Source organism: Salmo trutta, chromosome 12 (genome assembly GCF_901001165.1).
Source record: "Salmo trutta chromosome 12, fSalTru1.1, whole genome shotgun sequence".
In the NCBI taxonomy this organism is placed as follows: domain Eukaryota; kingdom Metazoa; phylum Chordata; class Actinopteri; order Salmoniformes; family Salmonidae; genus Salmo; species Salmo trutta.
In genome coordinates, this window is record NC_042968.1 from 36,703,746 (window position 1) to 36,724,272 (window position 20,527).

At 41.9% G+C, this 20,527-nt stretch overlaps 1 protein-coding gene and 1 pseudogene across 1 annotated transcript; both read left to right on the forward strand.

The window, feature by feature from the left end:
• Positions 1-136: 136 nt before the first annotated feature.
• LOC115203469 (guanylyl cyclase-activating protein 2-like) lies at positions 137-5,867 on the forward strand. The gene is made up of 4 exons (XM_029768167.1): positions 137-400; positions 2,539-2,688; positions 3,713-3,809; positions 5,141-5,867. The coding sequence occupies exons 1-4, from the start codon at positions 206-208 to the stop codon at positions 5,260-5,262; spliced, it is 564 nt and encodes a 187-aa protein (XP_029624027.1). The 5' UTR covers positions 137-205; the 3' UTR covers positions 5,263-5,867.
• Positions 5,868-14,837: 8,970 nt separating this feature from the next.
• LOC115202534 (guanylyl cyclase-activating protein 2-like) lies at positions 14,838-16,623 on the forward strand (annotated as a pseudogene).
• The last annotated feature ends 3,904 nt before the right edge of the window (positions 16,624-20,527 follow it).

Consider the following 20,527-nt stretch of genomic DNA (forward strand, 5'->3'; position numbering starts at 1 on the left):
GGTTAAATATACAACTCTGTCCAGTCCCCCATTAGGCCATAGTTTCTGGCAAGTGGAGTAAAGGCATTTAGTTTGATGGGACCGTGTGAGCAGATGCTTCGGTAGCCACGTGTAGTAGCCAGACTAACTTATAACCTTTATGTTGAACTATATTTGCTTGAATTCTTGTAGAAAATATTTTCTACCATCCAAGTGAACTGTAACAATGGGTCAAGCAGAAAGCCACAATGAGGAGATGGATTTGGAGCAAATTCAGGAGCTGTGTATGACTTTTATGAAGGAGTGCCCGAGTGGGGCTTTGCACCTGCATGAATTAAAACGGATCTTTGGTGTACCAGCCAGCTGCGAGGAAGAGACTTTGTACATTGAGACTGTCTTCCATTCATTCGACACAAACAGGGTAAGTGAAGTGGGTAAAACATTTTTCAATCAGGAAATAATGTAAAAAAAAATTGAAATCCGTTCTATTCATCCATTGTGCTGTTAAAGGGACAGTTCACCCAAATTACGAAATGTAATATTGGTTTCCTTACCCTGTAAGCAGTCTATGGGAAAGGTATGACAGCAATCAATGCTGTGGTTTAGTGTCCCTGGCACTGTTTTCAAATGCTAATCTCATGGTGCTGATATTAAAAAAAAATAGTGCATCATGTTCAAATCATCTACATTTCCATCAGAAAGTATTCATACCCTTTGACTTATTCCACATTTTGTTGTGTTACAGCCTGAATTCAAAATGTATTAAATATATATTTCTCTCACCCGTCTACACACAATACCCCATAATTAAATGTTTTGAAATGTTTGCAAATATATAACTATTTAATGAACATAAGTATTCACACCCCTGAGTCGTTACATGTTACAACCACCCTTGGCAGCGATTACAGCTGTGAGTGTTTCTGGGTAAGTTTCTAAGAGCTTTCCACACCTGAATTGTACAATATTTGTCCATAATTATTTTCAAAAATGTCAAGCTCTGTCAAATCTGTTGTTGATAATTGCTAGACAACTATTTTCAAGTCTTGCAATAGTTTTCAAGCAGATTTAAGTCCAAACTGTAACTCGGCCACTCAGGAACATTCACTATCTTGGTAAGCAACTCCAGGGCAGATTTGGCCTTGTCTTTTAGGTTATCACCTGCAGAAAGGTGAATTCATCTCCCAGTGTCTGGTGGAATGCAAACTGAAACATGTTGTCCTCTAGGATTTTGCTTGTGCTTAGCTCCATTCTGTATCTTTTTTATCCTGAAAAACTCCCAGTCCTTAACAAGTACAAGGATACCCATAACATGATTCAGCCACCACTATGCTTGAAAATATGGACAGTGGTACTCAGTAATGTGTGGCATTGGATTTGCCCCAAACTTAACTTTGTATTAAGGAATTGCTTTGCCAATTTTATGCAGTATTACTTTAGTGCCTTGTTGAAAACAGGATGCATGTTTTGGAATATTTTTTATTCTGTACAGGCTTCCATCTTCTCACTCTGTCAAATAGGTTAATATTTTGGAGTAAGTTCAATGTTATAGATACATCCTCAGTTTTCCCCCAAACCAAACGTATTAAACCCTGTAACTGTTTTAAAGTCACCATTAGCCTGATAATGAAATCCCTGAAGGGTTTCCTTCCTCTCCGGCAACTGAGTTAGGAAGGACGCCTGTATCTTTGTAGTGACGGGGTGTATTTAAAAATGTATATGTATTTTTACCTTTATTTAACTAGGCAAGTCAGTTAAGAACAAACTCTTATTTTCAATAACAACCTAGGAACAGTGGGTTAACTGCCTTGTTCAGGGGCAGAATGACTGATTTGTACCTTTTCAGCTCGGGGATTTGATCTAGAAACCTTTCGGTTACTGGTCCAAAGCTCTAACCACTAGGCTACAAAGGGATATTCAATGTCTGCTTTTAAAATATTTACCCATCTACCAATAGGTGCCCTTCTTTGCAAGGCGTTGGAAGACCTCCCTGGTCTTTGTGGTTGAATCTGTGTTTGAAATTCACTGCTCGACTGAGGGACCTTACAGATGATTGTATGTGTGGGGTACTGAGATGAGGTAGTCATTAAAAAAATCACGTTAAACACTATTATTGCAACTTACTATGTGACTTGTTAAGCATTTTTTTCTCTTGAACTTATTTTTGACAAGCCATAACAAAGGGGTTGAATACTTATTTTTTTATTAATTAGTAAAAAAATTGAAAAATGTGATTCCACTTTGACATTACGAGGTATTGTGTGTAAGCCAGTGACAAAAATCTCAAACAATTTTACATTTAGGTTGTAACACAACAAAATGTGGAAAAAGTCAAGAGGTGTGAATACTTTCTGAAGGCACAGAATAAATTACTTTGTTGAGCTTCACAATCAATTTGAGATACTTTCGATTTGGACATAATGCATAAAAAATGCTAATACCGGTATAATGACATAATTTTGTAATTTGGGTGAACTATCCCTTTAATTGCATTAGCTTCAGTTATCAATATACATTCAAGTGGTAAACATGCAATAAATCCATGTATTGTTTTCACAGGATAATGCGTTGGATTTTATGGAGTATACGGCCGCTCTTCACCTGATATTGCGGGGGAACCTTGAGGATAGGTTAAAGTGGTCCTTTAAAATCTACGACAAGGACGGAAATGGCAAGTTAGACCGACAAGAGGTGAAAAACCTAATTCGGGTAAGAAATTACACATCATCTTCCTCTGCATTATGCTATTGACTGGCTGCTTCGTTTTGGCCTGCAGTTGGCTACTAGTAGTTGTAGATCAGTTAGGCTAGGCTATGCACCTTCTTTTCTAAGGGTAAGAACAGCTGGACACATTTTGGTAGTATAATCTGCAGTACTCAGTTTGAAGTTTTCTAAATTGTATGACTTGCATAATACTTGTATAATACAGGTATTACATTAAACAAATGTTATTAGGACAGTGCCTTAATATGCTGTAGGTCAGGGATTAGGATCAGGTGAGGGATTAGGATCAGGTCAGGGTAAAGCGACTGCGTGGGATGACTGGGGTTTTCACAAATCTAATTCTGTCCGTACATGTTATTGGATGAAAGGATGGGAGGACCAAGTGGCTTTAATACCAATTATTCTTGGGAACACCTAGCCCTGATCCTATACTTTATCTGGTTCTGAACTGAACCAGCCCCCATGCCTATAGGTCAGCTGAGTTCACGGCTCTGGTATTTACTGTATATATAGGACCTCAATCTTTTTCCTTTGTCCATTAAAAAGGCCTAATGTCAGAGTATTGTTTCAGTGTAAACATTTTTTTTCTCCATTTCTAAAGATGTGTTACCCCACTGATGATATGATATATGATATATTATAATGTTAATAATACTTTATTACCTAGTTTTGTTAACTCTCGATTTCCTAAATTAAGACAACATAACATTGTAAGGCAGTTGGGTAACTATACATTTTTTTGTTACCCGTCTGCCTTAAATGTTACCTTATGTGAACTCAGTAAATTAAGCTCAGATAAACAACACTAGACACAATATTATTTCTGTAATATAAAAGTTTATACAACTTCACATTTTTCGTCAGTGGGGTAAACCCATCTTTTTATGATGAAACCCTTTTAAATGAATACCATTTGAGATAGGACAACTGTGTAAAAAACACTTCTGTCAAATACCACACTGTATTTCCCCCAACTGTATGTAATGAAATGCATCTCATACAATTGCAGATCATTTACAAAATCAAGCTTCATACAACTGCCATAAACATGACACCTAATGAAGTGTGTGACAGGATCTTTGAGCTGGTCGATGAAAATCATGATGGTAAGTGGCCCGGTTAAGATGTATTAATGTATACAGCAGAACATGCATTCAAATCTTTACCAAATATACAACAGTACTTCCATCAAACCACCACGATGAACAATCTGTGTTCTAAGGGGTGGGGGGGTGGGGGGTGGGTGTCTGAGGGTGGAAATGGGGCTCACATGGAGGCATGTCAGTAACGAATGGAGAGACAGATAGCCCAAAAGAGATGGACAGAGGGATGGGATGGACCACTGCTCACAGTCTTGGAACGTCAGAATGAGATTGAAGGTGAAGGGATGATACGTGGGGTGTCATGTGGACAAATGTAAAACAGAAAGCTGCGTTTATGCCATTACCCCTGAATCATCTACTATTATGGACTGATTTGTAATGAGAAGTTTAACCAAAACCTCTTCTGCATCTTCTTCCTAAATGGTGATAATAGCACATACAGCATATGATGACTGAGAAAGAGAATTAAACGTTAACAGTGTAAACACTATATTATATCTGTACCACTGAGCACTGTTTCTATCCTTCTCTGGATGTAAATTCAAGCATATACTGTGTATTGAAATGTATCCTCTTTTTCACATACGGCGTGACAGTAGCACGGAAATTGGCTGAGAGGATCTCAGTGGTGTCACATATCTAAGAGATAAAACTTGTAAAACAATGTATTTTAATACATGAGGACCCACAGTTTGCATCAGAAGGGAGTCAGTGCATAGTTCTGGGGCTCCAGCTTTGACCTTGACTAAAAAGGGAGTATCTTTAACTGAGGGCTATTTGGTGAAACCACTGGCTGTACTGAATGTCATTTGTACTTTCTTATATGTTAATGTATCGAGTCCCTAGGAAAAAAAGGAGTCATCGGGGAATTCCAATGGCTGAGCAATATCCTTTTGTGTTCTAATGCCATCTTCCATCAGCGGGAGACAATCTACCTTTGTCACTGACCTTTACACACTGGTCAGTCTGATGTAATGTCCAGGATTAGGTAATGCAAGTGCTAATTGGTGGTCCATTTGAGGGGGACTTAGCTCTGGCATCCTCATGGTCAGGTGCTACGTGGCCCATTATACAGAGGAAAGATGGAGGTTTTGCTACTGGTTTGTTGTTTTATTTTTAATAAGCATGAATGGCTTCCTACGTTTAATAAGCATGAATGGCTTCCTACTTTTAATAGCATGAATGGCTTCCTACTTTTAATAAGCCTGAATGGCTTCCTACTTTCTTACTAAGTTGGCACTACATCCGAGTTATGTCTAAGGCAGTAACCTTAACCTGAGAAAGATCTTGGATCATTGCCCACCAAAATGTATATTTTTTTCCTTTTATTACAGGCCAGATTTCCTTTACTGAGTTCATGGAGGGGGCCCAGAAGGACGAGTGGGTCATGAATATGCTCAAGCTGGACGTCAACGCTAGTGGCTGGGTCATGCAGAACTGTGTAAAAATGACCTGAGCCCTCCTAACAGGTTCTACCATCTACTCAGAGAGGGGTTGTGTCCCTCAAATGGCATCTGAGTTTTGTCTTTTTCTCATGAGAAACCTGATGCCTTGGGCCTAAAGATCTGTCTCTGCCTCCATGTTTGCTTGCGGTGGTTCAGGCATAGGCATGGAGCACTTTCCTCCGTATCACATCTCATAGTTGTTCTTTTAACATGCTGTCCATGCACGTTGATGTATGTCATTCAGCACATGATTGTCATAGCTCACTGGAACTCTGGTAGATTTCAAACAGAGTACAAAGGTCATATTGTGTGATATGATATTACACAGGGTCACTATCCGCAGTTTGAGTATTTACATTGCATTCAAATGTAAAAGGTTATGGAATTCTATACTCAGTAATATTGTGACCATGGTTATGAAATTATCATATTAATAATATTATGTAATCAAAATAATTATTTCACAACCTTATACTTTCAAGTACGAAGTAAGCAGCTATTTCAAAACATTATATCAATGCAAATATCATACCATTAGTAACCTAAATGTGATATCATGTTATGTTACCCATATTTATTTTTACCTATTGTAATGTTTAAGGAATTTATATCACACCAGAGAACTTAGAATGGGGATGTTATATTATTCAATGTCAAGTACTTCAAATCCTTTCATCATATCTGTAAAAAACAACGAGGCATCACAAAAAAGCTTTAAAAACCTTTAAATATCAGCAGAGTTTAAACTGTGAACCAAACTGTTGGCTACCGTTGTTGCCAGGGGCTATGTGGGGCTATGTGGGACGTTAGCGTGCCACCCGTGGCGCACCCTATCAACAGCAGGTGCATTTCAAGAGCGGCAAATTTGAAACCAAATAAATGTCAAAATTCAAATTTCTCAAACATACAACTAACTTACAGCCTTTGAAAGATAAACATCTCCTTAATCTAACCACGTTTTCCGATTTCAAAAAGGTTTTACGGGGAAAGCATAAAGTTAGGTTATGTTAGGAGAGTACATTGACAATAGCTGTGTGTAATGTATTGTCGATTCAAAGACAGGCGTCACCAAAACCATAAAATCAGCTAAAATTATGCACTAACCTTTTACAATCTCCATCAGATGACACTCCTAGAACATTATGTTAGACAATGCATGCATTTTTAGTTCTATCAAGTTCATATTTATATCTAAAAACAGCGTTTTACTATGGCGTTGATGTTCAGGAAATCGTTTTTTCTTCCAATACCGGCAGTCAAGTCATGACAACAAAGTAATTAATTAATATTAGAAAACATTGGTAAAATATTATATTGTCATTCAAAGAATTATAGATTTACATCTCTTGAACGCAATGGACTTGCCAGATTTAAAATTAACCTTACTGGGAAATCACACTTTGCAATAATCTGAGCACTGCGCCAGAAAAATACGCATCGCGATACAGACTAACCGCCATGTTGGAGAGATCTAAAATCGAAAATACTATGTAAATAATCCATTACCTTTGATTCTCTTCATCAGATGTCACTTCCAAAGAATCCCAGGTCCATAACGAATGTAGTTTTGTTCAAAAAAGCTAATCATTTATGTCCAAAAACCTCCGTGTTGTAGCACATGATCTAAGCCAGCCGGACTTCACTTCACTTCAAGAACGGAAAAAATATATTTACGTTCGTTCAAACATGTCAAACGTTGTATCGCATAAATCATTAGGGCCTTTTTTAACCAGAACATGAATAAAATTCAATGCGGACCATTGGGTTCTCTTTTAAAAGGTTTCGGAATGAGAGTACCCACCATCAACTTGCGCGCCAGGTGTCTAATGGGCCATCATGTTCCAAGGCTCTTCTTCAGTCAGATCTCACTGTAGAAGACTCAAAACACTTTGTAAAGGCTGGGGACATCTTGTGGAAGCAATAGGAAGTGCCAAAATATTCCTCAGCCCCTTTGTTTTTCAATGGTATAGGCTTAAAGTCAATTCAACACATCAGGTATCCACTTCCTGTCAGAATCTGTCTCAGGGTTTTGCCTGCCAAATGAGTTCTGTTATACTCACAGACACCATTCAAACAGTTTTTGAAACTTTAGGGTGTTTTCTATCCATATATAATAAGTATATGCATATTGTAGTTACTGGGTAGGATTAGTAACCAGATTAAATCGGGTAAATTTTTTTATCCAGCCGTGAAAATACTGCCCCCTATACCCTAACAGGTTCAACCCTTTGATGAAGAATTAACCTTTTGATGAAGAATTAACCTTTGATCAGTAATTAACCTTTTGATCAAGAATTAACCTTTTGACCAGTAATTAACCTTTTGATCAACATCTAGTCAGCAAGTGCTGTGATATTTGATCCAAGTAATGACTAAAGATAACACAACAGATCATTCTAGATAGAACAATCCTCATACCAAAAATATAGAATTTTGTATAGAATTATGTGCATTCAACACATTTACACCAAATATCTATATTTCCATTTTGTTTAATCTAATGCAAGCATTATATTAAGCATTAAGTGGTCTCACCATAGCAACCATTCTTTATTTATTTGACAATCGATGCGCCCATCATGATAAACCACAGTCTTATTGTCACATAGTTGAGAGGTGTACCTGTAAGTAAGCATTTAATTGTACTGTATATGTACACCATGTGTATCCTGTGCATATGACAAATAAACTGTATTTTGCACTTACCTGTGATGACTCATTGTATTACAATGTAGCTTTATACGGATTCTCCCCTGTATGTCTCTCTTTATCCATATGTTATACGGATTCTCTGTCGTGTCTCTCTTTGTCCATATATTATACAGATTCTCCCCTGTATGTCCCTCTTTATCCTTATATTATATGGATTCTCCCCTGTATGACTCTTTATCCAAATGTTATACGGATTCTCTGCCGTATGTCTCTCTTTATATGTTATACGGATTATCTGCCATATAGCTCTCTTTATCCATATGTTTAGGGCTGTATGTCCATATGCAGAATATAAAGTGGATTTAGGTCACCTGTTGGTGTAACGGCCGTCGAAGGGAGTAGACCAAGGCGTAGCGGGTTGAGTGCTCATAATTAACTTTATTTATTTAGAACACGAAACACTGAACAGAAAATAACCACCCACAAACACAATGAGAAAAACCCCCTACTTAAATATAGTCTCTAATCAGAGGCAACGAGATACAGCTGCCTCCAATTAGAGACCAATCCCAAACACTTCCAACCTAGACATAGACAACCTAGAATAAACATAGAACAAAACCCAAAAACCCCAAACCAAACTCCCCCTGCCACACCCTGACCAAACTACAATAACAAATAACCCCTTTTACTGGTCAGGACGTGACAGTACCCCCCCCCCCCCCAAAAAAAGTGCAGACCCCGAAATGCACCTCAAACAAACAAAAAAAACGACAAAAACAACCCCAAACTTAAAGGGAGGGTGGCCAACTATGGCTCCCGTGCTACCCCCCCAACTACGGAGGTGGCTCTGGCTCCGGGCTTAATCCCCATTCTAACCTGCCCACCCCCGCTGAAGGCTCGTGGCTGTAGACCGTCGCTGGAGACCTCATGCTGAGGTGCGTCGCTGCAGGCTCAGGGCTGAGGTGGGCCGTCTCTGCAGGCTCAGGGCTGAGGTGGGCCGTCTCTGCAGGCTCAGGGCTGAGGTGGGCCGTCTCTGCAGGCTCAGGGCTGAGGTGGGCCGTCTCTGCAGGCTCAGGGCTGAGGTGGGCCGTCTCTGCAGGCTCAGGGCTGAGGTGGGCCGTCTCTGCAGGCTCAGGGCTGAGGTGGGCCGTCTCTGCAGGCTCCGGACTGAGGTGGGCCGTCTCTGCAGGCTCCGGACTGAGGTGGGCCGTCTCTGCAGGCTCCGGACTGTGCGTGCGGATGGGCGAGACCGTGCGCATTTCCACATAGCACGGTGCTCTCCACGCCAAACGCTCCCCATAATAAGCACAGGGAGTTGGCTTAGGGCTCACCCCTGGCCCAGCCAAACTACCCGTGTGCCCCCCAAAAAAATGTTTTTGGGGTTGCCTCCTCTCCTCCTGAAATGGAGGATATAATGCCTCATACCGCCGTCGTTCTGCCTTAGCTGCCTCCAGCTCCTCCTTCGGGCGCTTGTACTCCCCAGCCTGGTGCCATGGTTCTTTACCATCTAATATCTCCTCCCATGTCCACGACTCCAAGTAGCTTTCCTCCGCTGCTTGGGCCTTCTTTGGTGGGTGGTTCTGTAACGGCCGTCAAAGGGAGTAGACCAAGGCACAGCGGGTTGAGTGCTCATAATTAACTTTATTTGGAACACTAAACAAAACAAGAAAAACACGACAGCCAAACAGTACTGTCAGGTACACGAAACACTGAACAGAAGAAAAAAAAAAACACCCACAAACACAATGACAAAAAAACCCTACTTAAATATAGTCTCTAATCAGAGGCAACGAGATACAGCTGCCTCCAATTAGAGACCAATCCCAAACACTTCCAACCTAGACATAGACAACCTAGAATAAACATAGAAATAGACTAACATAGAACATAACCCAAAAACCCCAAAACAAACACCCCCTGCCACGCCCTGACCAAACTACAATAACAAATAACCCCTTTTACTGGTCAGGACGTGACAGTAGGTTTTTGTTTTTGATGACCACATTTCATTTTTATTCATATAATTAATTCCCTGTGCAATTAATGAAGGGATGTATATATATTTTACCTCTTGGGGATGTCATTCGAAAACATAATGTTAAATTTCACTGCTATGCGGACGACACACAGCTGTACATTTCAATGAAACATGGTGAAGCCCCAAAATTGCCTTCGCTAGAAGCCTGTGTTTCAGACATAAGGAAGTGGATGGCTGCAAATTTTCTACTTTTAAACTCAGACAAAACAGAGATGCTTGTCCTAGGTCCCAAGAAACAAAGAGATCTTCTGTTGAATCTGACAATTAATCTGGATGGTTGTACAGTCGTCTCAAATAAAACTGTGAAGGACCTCGGCGTTACTCTGGACCCTGATCTCTCCTTTGAAGAACATATCAAGACTGCTTCAAGGACAGCTTTTTTCCATCTACGTAACATTGCAAAAATCAGAAACTTTCTGTCCAAAAATGACGCAGAAAAATTAATCCATGCTTTTGTTACTTCTAGGCTCGACTACTGCAATGCTCTACTTTCCGGCTACCCGGATAAAGCACTAAACAAACTTCAGTTAGTGCTAAATACGGCTGCTAGAATCCTGACTAGAACCAAAAAATTTGATCATATTACTCCAGTGCTAGCCTCCCTACACTGGCTTCCTGTTAAGGCAAGGGCTGATTTCAAGGTTTTACTGCTAACCTACAAAGCATTACATGGGCTTGCTCCTACCTATCTTTCCGATTTGGTCCTGCCGTACATACCTACACGTACGCTACGGTCACAAGACGCAGGCCTCCTAATTGTCCCTAGAATTTCTAAGCAAACGGCTGGAGGTAGGGCTTTCTCCTATAGAGCTCCATTTTTATGGAATGGTCTGCCTACCCATGTGAGAGACGCAGACTCAGTCTCAACCTTTAAGTCTTTACTGAAGACTTATCTCTTCAGTAGATCCTATGATTAAGTATAGTCTGGCCCAGGAGTGTGAAGGTGAACGGAAAGGCTGGAGCAACGAACCGCCCTTGCTGTCTCTGCCTTGTCGGTTCCCCTCTTCCCACTGGGATTCTCTGCCTCTAACCCTTTTACAGGGGCTGAGTCACTGACTTACTGGTGTTCTTCCATGCCGTCCATGGGAGGGGTGCGTCACTTGAGTAGGTTGAGCCACTGACGTGGTCTTCCTGTCTGGGTTGGCGCCCCCCCCTTGGGTTGTGCCGTGGCGGACATCTTTGTGGGCTATACTCGGCCTTGTCTTCGGACGGTAAGTTGGTGGTTGTAGACATCCCTCTAGTGGTGTGGGGGCTGTGCTTTGGCAAAGTGGGTGGGGTTATATCCTGCCTGTTTGGCCCTGTCCGGGGGTATCATCGGATGGGGCCACAGTGTCTTCTGATCCCTCCTGTCTCAGCCTCCAGTATTTATGCTGCAGTAGTTTATGTGTCGGGGGGCTAGGGTCAGTCTGTTACATCTGGAGTATTCTTGTCTTATCCGGTGTCCTGTGTGAATGTAAATATGCTCTCTCTAATTCTCTTTCTTTCTCTCTTTCTTTCTTTCTCTCGGAGGACCTGAGCCCTAGGACCATGCCTCAGGACTACCTGGCATGATGACTCCTTGCTGTCCCCAGTCCACCTGGCCATGCTGCTGCTCCAGTTTCAACTGTTCTGCCTGCGGCTACGGAACCCTGACCTGTTCACCGGACGTGCTTGTTGCACCCTCGACAATTACTATGATTATTATTATTTGACCATGCTGGTCATTTACGAACATTTTAACATCTTTACCATGTTCTGTTATAATATCCACCCGGCACAGCCAGAAGAGGACTGGCCACCCCTCATAGCCTGGTTCCTCTCTAGGTTTCTTCCTAGGTTTTTGGCCTTTCTCAGGAGTTTTTCCTATGGAGTTTTTCCCAGCCACCGTGCTTCTTTCACATGCATTGCTTGCTGTTTGGGGCTTTAGGCTGGGTTTCTGTACAGCACTTTGAGATTTCAGCTGATGTACGAAGGGCTATATAAATAAATTTGATTTGATTTGATGTATCCTCCTAACACACACAGACACGCATGCACACACACTTCCTTATGCAACATGTGTTGTGAGACACCTCTGTATGCCTTTTCCATCCATTCGTCCGTCTGTCTGTCTGTGGGGCTGTCCGTCCATCTGTCTGTTCACCCCCAGTCTGTTTTTTAGGTGATTGATTCCCCTGAGGTTAACTGTCCTCTTAGGGTCAGACTACAGTAGGTTGATAACATGGTGAGAGGTGAGTGTTCAGCTAATACTTAACTGGATTTCACATCTAAGGCTAATTATTACACAACACACACACACACACACAATTTTTGTTCAGTGTCGATGCTAAATGCATATATGGGAAACAATGACTACTTCACATTTGTTTTTCTGGAATGTAAAGTTGGAGGCCTTGCCTTGTTCATGTGTCAGTGAGCACAGATGTGAGTTACACGATGACCTGGGACACACCTGAAGTTAATTAAATCCAAGTCAATGAATATATGCTCAAAAAAATAAAGGGAACACTAAAATAACACATCCTAGATCTGAATGAATGAAATAATCTTATTAAATACTTTTTTCTTTACATAGTTGAATGTGCTGACAACAAAATCACACAAAAATAATCAATGGGATTCCAATTTATCAACCCATGGAGGTCTGGATTTGGAGTCACACTCAAAATTAAAGTGGAAAACCACACTACAGGCTGATCCAACTTTGATGTAATGTCCTTAAAACAAGTCAAAATGAGGCTCAGTAGTGTGTGTGGCCTCCACGGGCCTGTATGACCTACCTACAACGCCTGGGCATGCTCCTGATGAGGTGGCGGATGGTCTCCTGAGGGATCTCCTCCCAGACCTGGACTAAAGCATCTGCCAACTCCTGGACAGTCTGTGGTGCAACGTGGCATTGGTGGATGGAGCGAGATATGATGTCCCAGATGTGCTCAATTGGATTCAGGTCTGGGGAACGGGCAGGCCAGTCCATAGCATCAATGCCTTCCTCTTGCAGGAACTGCTGACACACTCCAGCCACATGAGGTCTAGCATTGTCTTGCATTAGGAGGAACCCAGGGCCAACCGCACCAGCATATGGTCTCACAAGGGGTCTGAGGATCTCATCTCGGTACCTAATGGCAGTCAGGCTACCTCTGGCGAGCACATGGAGGGCTGTGCAGCCCCCCAAAGAAATGCCACCCCACACCATGACTGACCCACCGCCAAACCGGTCATGTTGGAGGATGTTGCAGGCAGCAGAACATTCTCCACGGCGTCGCCAGACTGTCACGTCTGTCACATGTGCTCAGTGTGAACCTGCTTTCATCTGTGAAGAGCACAGGGCGCCAGTGGCGAATTTGCCTATCTTGGTGTTCTCTGGCAAATGCCAAACGTCCTGCACGGTGTTGGGCTGTAAGCACAACCCCCACCTGTGGACGTCGGGCCCTCATACCACCCTCATGGAGTCTGTTTCTGACCGTTTGAGCAGACACATGCACATTTGTGGCCTGCTGGAGGTCATTTTGCGGGGCTCTGGCAGTGCTCCTCCTGCTCCTCCTTGCACAAAGGCGGAGGTAGCGGTCCTGCTGCTGGGTTGTTGCCCTCCTACAGCCTCCTCCACGTCTCCTGATGTACTGGCCTGTCTCCTGGTAGCGCCTCCATGCTCTGGACACTACGCTGACAGACACAGCAAACCTTCTTGCCACAGCTCGCATTGATGTGCCATCCTGGATGAGCTGCACTACCTGAGCCACTTGTGTGGGTTGTAGACTCTGTCTCATGCTACCACTAGAGTGAAAGCACCGCCAGCATTCAAAAGTGACCAAAACATCAGCCAGGAAGCATAGGAACTGAGAAGTGGTCTGTGGTCCCCACCTGCAGAACCACTCCTTTATTGGGGGTGTCTCGCTAATTGCCTATAATTTCCACCTGTTGTCTATTCCATTTGCACAACAGCATGTGAAATTTATTGTCAATCAGTGTTGCTTCCTAAGTGGACAGTTTGATTTCACAGAAGTGTGATTGACTTGGAGTTACATTGTGTTGTTTAAGTGTTCCCTTTATTTTCTTGAGCAGTGTATTACTGGCAAACACTCTGAAACACATATACAAAGTGCTCGCTTAGGCTATTCAGTCATCTCAAATTGTTTAATGAATAAATGAATGAATACACTCAACTAATCCTAGCTATTTACCCACATACCAGGTCATTGGCATGTGGTATTCAGTGTTTAATGAATATATCCATATGCTTAAACATGAATCTACTCAGGTCGCTCTTGCAAAATAGATTTATTCCAATGAGACTACCCTGGATTTAAACTAAGGGTGAATAAATACCAAGAAAATGAAGCTTCACGTTAGCTTTGATGACTTGTCTGATAAAGAGCAGAGAGGCAAATTTGGAGTGGGCAACATAAGGCTAATTAAATGACTTAGACTTTGTGGTCTAACTAGGCTATACACTCTTAGAAAAGGGTTATTCAGCTGTCCCCATAGGACAACCCTTTGAAGAACTCTTTTTGGTTCCAGGTAGAACCATTTTGGTTCTAGGTATAACCCTTTTGAGTGTAGAGGGTCATCGGTTGACTTCACCAGTCATTAATCTTGGTGAATTGTTAAATAATCCCCTCAAATATCCAAATAATGGAATAGTACCTTATCTAACACGGGTTTTGGTGCTTGATGTATCTTGATTTGTTCCCGCCTGTCTTGATTGGATTGCTTAATAACGGATCTAAAATATCGCCAAATGTTGCAATGTTGGGTTAATCCTCAAACTCATTGACGTGGCGCAAGCCTGTTGTGTGGTCTCTGAACGCGTGGAAGGAATGGCTGTGGTAGATGACTTTTACCATCGATTGAAATCGATTCAAGTTATTCATTGAAACGTCATAGACTACCTTTAAAGGACTTGGACCTGCTGAAACCATGGGTCAATCACACAGTGAGCTAGACGACGAGGTGGCCCTCACACATATCCAGGAACGCTACCGAAAGTTCGCCAGCGAGTGTCCCAGTGGCAACATGCATTTACAGAATTCAAGAAAATCTTTGGAATTAACAGCGATTTGATAGAGGAATCCGCATACATGGACAACGTGTTTCGATCGTTTGATGCAAACAATGTACGGTTTTAGGTACCTGTGTACTGATTTATTAAGCTAAGCATCTTTAGAGGAAGGGATCATGGACATCGGTAGGCTAGTAGCCTTCGTCAGAAGCTGAGAGAATTGTAGATTATACAACAATTCATTAATTCTGATATTATCTTGGTTATATAGCCTAAAGAAATACAAAATTAAAAATATGAAAAAAAATATATAGCTGTTAAGAGCTTTGGACCAGTAACCGAAAGGTCGCTAGCCTGGTTCGAATCCCGAGCCGGTGAAAAATATGTTGATGTGCCAATATAAATGACTAAAATGTAATTGTCTGCCCTGGCTTGTATGCACGTTCTGTTTTGGGTATCCCCGCGCGCAGTCCGTGGTGCTGAAACGCTTAAATACGTAACAACGTCACACAAAGATCCTCTCCTACATCACATTCATTGGTGTTAAGTTTATTTAATTCCTTATTTTTGCTTCTACAGTAATTGTTTTTATCCATAGGACAACATGCTAGACTTTATGGAGTATGTGGCAGCAGTGCACCTCGTTCTTAGAGGAAAGCTCGAGGACCGACTGAGGTGGACGTTCAAATTGTACGACAGAGATGGAAACGGACACCTTGACAAAAAGGAGCAAAAACAAGTTGTCAAAGTAAGTGTATAGGGGCTTCGTTTTTATATGTGTGTTTTTTTGTTGTTGAAGTCCTGACTTAAACACATGGAAGCCAAAGTAATCTCAAATATGTTATACTACAAACTGGCCTGCCGATGTTCTTGTGGTTAAAGGCCTACGTGACGCCCACCCAGTGAATGGCCATAATAGCATCACATTTAAAAGGAGCTTCATCTTGTTTAGTCTCTATGGATTTGAAAGGTTTCCAGGAACACGTAGCCTAGTTTAGATGGTAACTTCGACCAATTAGATTGTTGAGTTCTAGGGGATCAATTGTCAGAGACATTGTGGAGGGAGTTGGCTTGGAACATCCCCTATAAGTGCCCTGAAGCTAAACAGCGGTGTATGCTGCCGGAGATCCTCTCTGAACGTGATGCATGTAAACAAGATACTGTGTATTATCCTCTCATCAAATTGAGATGCCTCAATATTTTCCCATGCTAATTGTACTTTTTAATGCACTGTGCATACCAAAACCCTATAACCAGCAAGCCTAATTATATGCAGGGATATGACACTAAACGTTTGATATGATATGCAGGATATTGAGGCATAATATCTGCTTCAATCTAGACAAAATGTGTGTATGTACCCTGCTCCCACTCATCATAGTACATTCGTTTTCTCATGTCTTCCTCTCTCTGCAGATCATCTACAATATCAAGAGGCATGGGAACCCATCTGAAACAGAGAACCTGACCCCTGATCAATTCAATGACCGGATCTTTGACCCAGTGGATAAGAATAAAGATTGCAAGGTGTGAGGTGTCTGTCTAGCAATAGAAATGTTGTATCTGTGTAGGCCTGTATTTGTGCAATACACTCATTACATTGTGGGTGTAGTAAGAAAATACAAAAACATTTCAGCTCGGCAAATTAAGGTATATACCCAGAGTCAGCAATGTTGAGATGACGAGTGCGTGGCCTAAGAGCTCTATTTTCATGGCATCTGACCATAGCACCACCAGGAGTTTGCTAAACGGCATTGGCGCTTGGATCGGAACCGGTGCTATGGTCATATGACACGAAAATAGATGTATTTGGCCTCGGCTTCTTGTTATTAGCTGATAGGAGTAGAACCCAGTGTGGTCATCTGCTGCAGTAACCCATCTGTGACAAGGACCATTCTGCACACCACTGTTGTACTGTGCCGTTATTTGCCTGTTTGTGGCCTGCCTTTTAGCTTGCACGATTCTTGCCATTCTCCTTCGACCTCTCATCAACGAGCTGTTTTCACCCACAGGATTGCCACTGACTGGTTGTTTTTTGTTTTTCACACCACTCTTGAAAACCCTAAACACTGTCGTTCGTGAAAAGCCCAGGAGGCCGTCCATTTCTGAGATACTGGAACCGGCGTGCCTGGCACCGACCATCATATCACGCTCAAAGTTGCTTAGGTCACTTGTTTTGCCCATTCTAATTTTCAATCAAACAGTAACTGAATGCCTCCATGCCTGTCTGCCTGCTTTATATAGTAAGCCATGGCCATGTGACTCACTGTCTGTAGTAGCGTACTAATTTTGTGAACTGGGTGGTGTACCTAATAAACTGGCCACTGATTATGTATATGGTATATATGTACAGTATACAGTTGAAGTCGGAAGTTTACATACACTTAGGTTGGAGTCATTAAAACTCATTTTTCAACCACTCCACAAATTTCTTGTTAACATACTATAGTTTTGGCAAGTCGGTTAGGACATCTACTTTGTGCATGACAAGTCATTTTACCAACAATTGTTTACAGACAGATAATTTCACTTATAATTCACTGTATCACAATTCCAGTGGGTCGGAAGTTTACATACACTAAGTTGACTGTGCCTTTAAACAGCTTGGAAAATTCCAGAAAATTATGTCATAGCTTTAGAAGCTTCTGATAGGCTAATTGACATCATTTGAATCAATTGGAGGTGTACCTGTGGATGTATTTCAAGGCCTACCTTCAACCTCAGTGCCTCTTTGCTTGACATCATGGGGAAATCAAAAGAAATCAGCCAAGACATCAGAAAGAAAATTGTAGACCTCCACCAGTCTGGTTCATCCTTGGGAGCAATTTCCAAATGCCTGAAGGTACCACGTTCATCTGTACAAACAATTGTACGCCAGTATAAACACCATGGGACCACGCAGCCGTCATACCGCTCAGGAAGTAGACACGTTCTGTCACCTAGAGATGAACGTACTTTGGTGCGAAAAGTGCAAATCAATCCCAGAACAACAGCAAAGGATCTTGTGAAGATGCTGGAAGAAACAGGTACAACGTATCTATATCCACAGTAAAACGAGTTCTATATCAACATAACCTGAAAGGCCCCTCAGCAAAGAAGAAGCCACTGCTCCAAAACCGCCATAAAAAAAGCCAGACTACAGTTTGCAACTGCACATGGGGACAAAGATCGTACTTTTTGGAGAAACGTCCTCTGGTCTGATGAAACAAAAACAGAACTGTTTGGCCATAATGACCATCATTATGTTTGAAGGAAAAAGTGGGAGGTTTGCAAGCCGAAGAACACCATCCCAACCGTGAAGAACCGGGGTGGCAGCATCATGTTGTGGGGGTGCTTTGCTGCAGGACGGATTGGTGCACTTCGCAAAATAGATGGCATCATGAGGGAGGAAAATTATGTGGATTTATTGAAGCAACATCTCAAGACATCAGTCAGGAAGTTAAAGCTTGGTCGCAAATTGGTCTTCCAAATGGACAATGACCCCAAGCATACTTCCAAAGTTGTGGCAAAATGGCTTAAGGACATCAAAGTCAAGGTATTGGAGTGGCCATCACAAAGCCCTGACCTCAATCCCATAGAAAAAGAGAATGCCTCAGTGAGGAATAGGCATGGGTCATTTTCAGATTGAAACCTACTCTCTGTTTCGGACCATTTTTGTCCTGTTCCGTGACTGGTGATCAGGACCCTGGCCTACCAATTACCACTGGCCAGCCACTCAGTCTCAAAGACCAAGAGATGAACAAGGGAAGCAACTGAGGCTTACTATGTAAGAAGAGGTTTAGAGCTTTGACAATGTGTGAGCTACCGATCTCATATAAGGTAACTTTTGAAACATTTCACAGGGTATCCACTTTTATCCAGCTTCGTATGAGTGTCTTTGTCTTCAGTACAGTCTCGTGTGTGTGTGTGTGTGTGTGTGTGTGTGTGTGTGTGTGTGTGTGTGTGTGTGTGTGTGTGTGTGTGTGTGTGTGTGTGTGTGTGTGTGTGTGTGTGTGTGTGAAATTGTTATTTTATTGTGTTTAGGAGCAACCTTGTTTGTGTATCCTGAAAATGTTTCACATGCAACATCCTTAATGTCTATAATACTGTATAACTGTAGCAGTAAATTAATAAAATGCCTTGAAAAAAATAAACATTCTTCGATATTGCTATGAAGTTGAAGGTTTAATGGCAAGTGAGATTCTGGCCACATTCAGTGTACACAAACAGCAGCATCTTCCAGTTACATGATTGGCTCTTATTCCTGGGTTAAAAGTATAAACTAAGCAACAAATATTTAAGGTAAGAAAAGTAAGAATGCTGTCCTAAGCTCTTTCAAGTTTAAAGAGAGGCATTACACTGATGGCCATTACACAGGTTCAAATGTCTGACCAAAGCTGACCAACAAGGAAGAGAAGGGCAAATCAGCCAATCAAGAGCTTGGGACTGTAAGGTTCTATCTGCATTTTTGTCTAAATGTAGTTATTGACATAGGTTTGTTCTGTTCAATGTTCTCTCCCTATATAGTAAGAGAGAACAAAGGAGACAGCATCGGTCAAAATCGTGATTTATGACCCTATGTCCGGCTGGTTCGTACATGCCCAAATAAGGGCATCCGGTCTGGACATCCTGGCGGGAAGGTGTCACGTGGTTAGGGTCATATAGTTTTATCCTGTTCTGTCACGTGTTAGAGTGTGTGTTATATCTATATTGCATCTCTTTGAAGTTGTCATGATGATTGATGTGTAGGGCCCTCATTGAACTGGGGGGGTTGTGTTTGAACATTTCAAAGAGGATGACCCCACACCCCCCCTATTTTATTGCTCTTAGGGTTGTTGTCTATGAATTAGGAATGTCCGGGGGGTTATGTGTTGGAGGCAGACGTCTTGTAAATACGCCCCAGACACACATGCGGCCCCAGAACACTAAACAAGATTTTAAAAATAAAAACCCTGAACATTAAACAGAAAATTATGACTCCTAGGCCAATTCTCGGGGTACTATGCGTCTCTTGTCGTGAACCCAATGATAAAAGCATCGAGGATCTTTGGGGTGAGGCCCCAGAATGTTTTAAAGAGTTTTTGGATACTAGTGATGGCCACATGACATATATGTTCAAACCTGAGGATTCAACGGTCAAGATTTTCACAGACAGTGGCCCCAGACCCCTTTATCGTGCAAAACCCGGGAGTTTTTCTCCTGCACTGCGTATGAGAGAATGGCTTAAGATACAGCTAGCGCTCTGTCAAATTGAACAGGCCCTGAGTGGTACAGCCGTTCCAGGCTATGCTATGGAAGAGAGGGTGGAGGGTCGCTATGATTTACAAGCCATCAGGATCTCTTCAATGGCTTATAGCCCCGACTCCAAAGTGACAATTTTAGCATGTGAACAATTTGATAGTACAAATGCTACCAAGTCTGTAAATTCATATGTATTATCGAAAGCCTGCAAGGATGTGAATTATTTTATGCCTGTGTTTAGCTTTAAATGGAGGTATTACCCTATATTCATAACCCTGATGAATAAGCTGGACAATCTTTTCAAAAATCGTGAACAATTACGTCGATGGCCGCTTCTATCCTTAAGACACACGGGCGAGAGTCTACAGGCCAGACGTAGGATCTATCC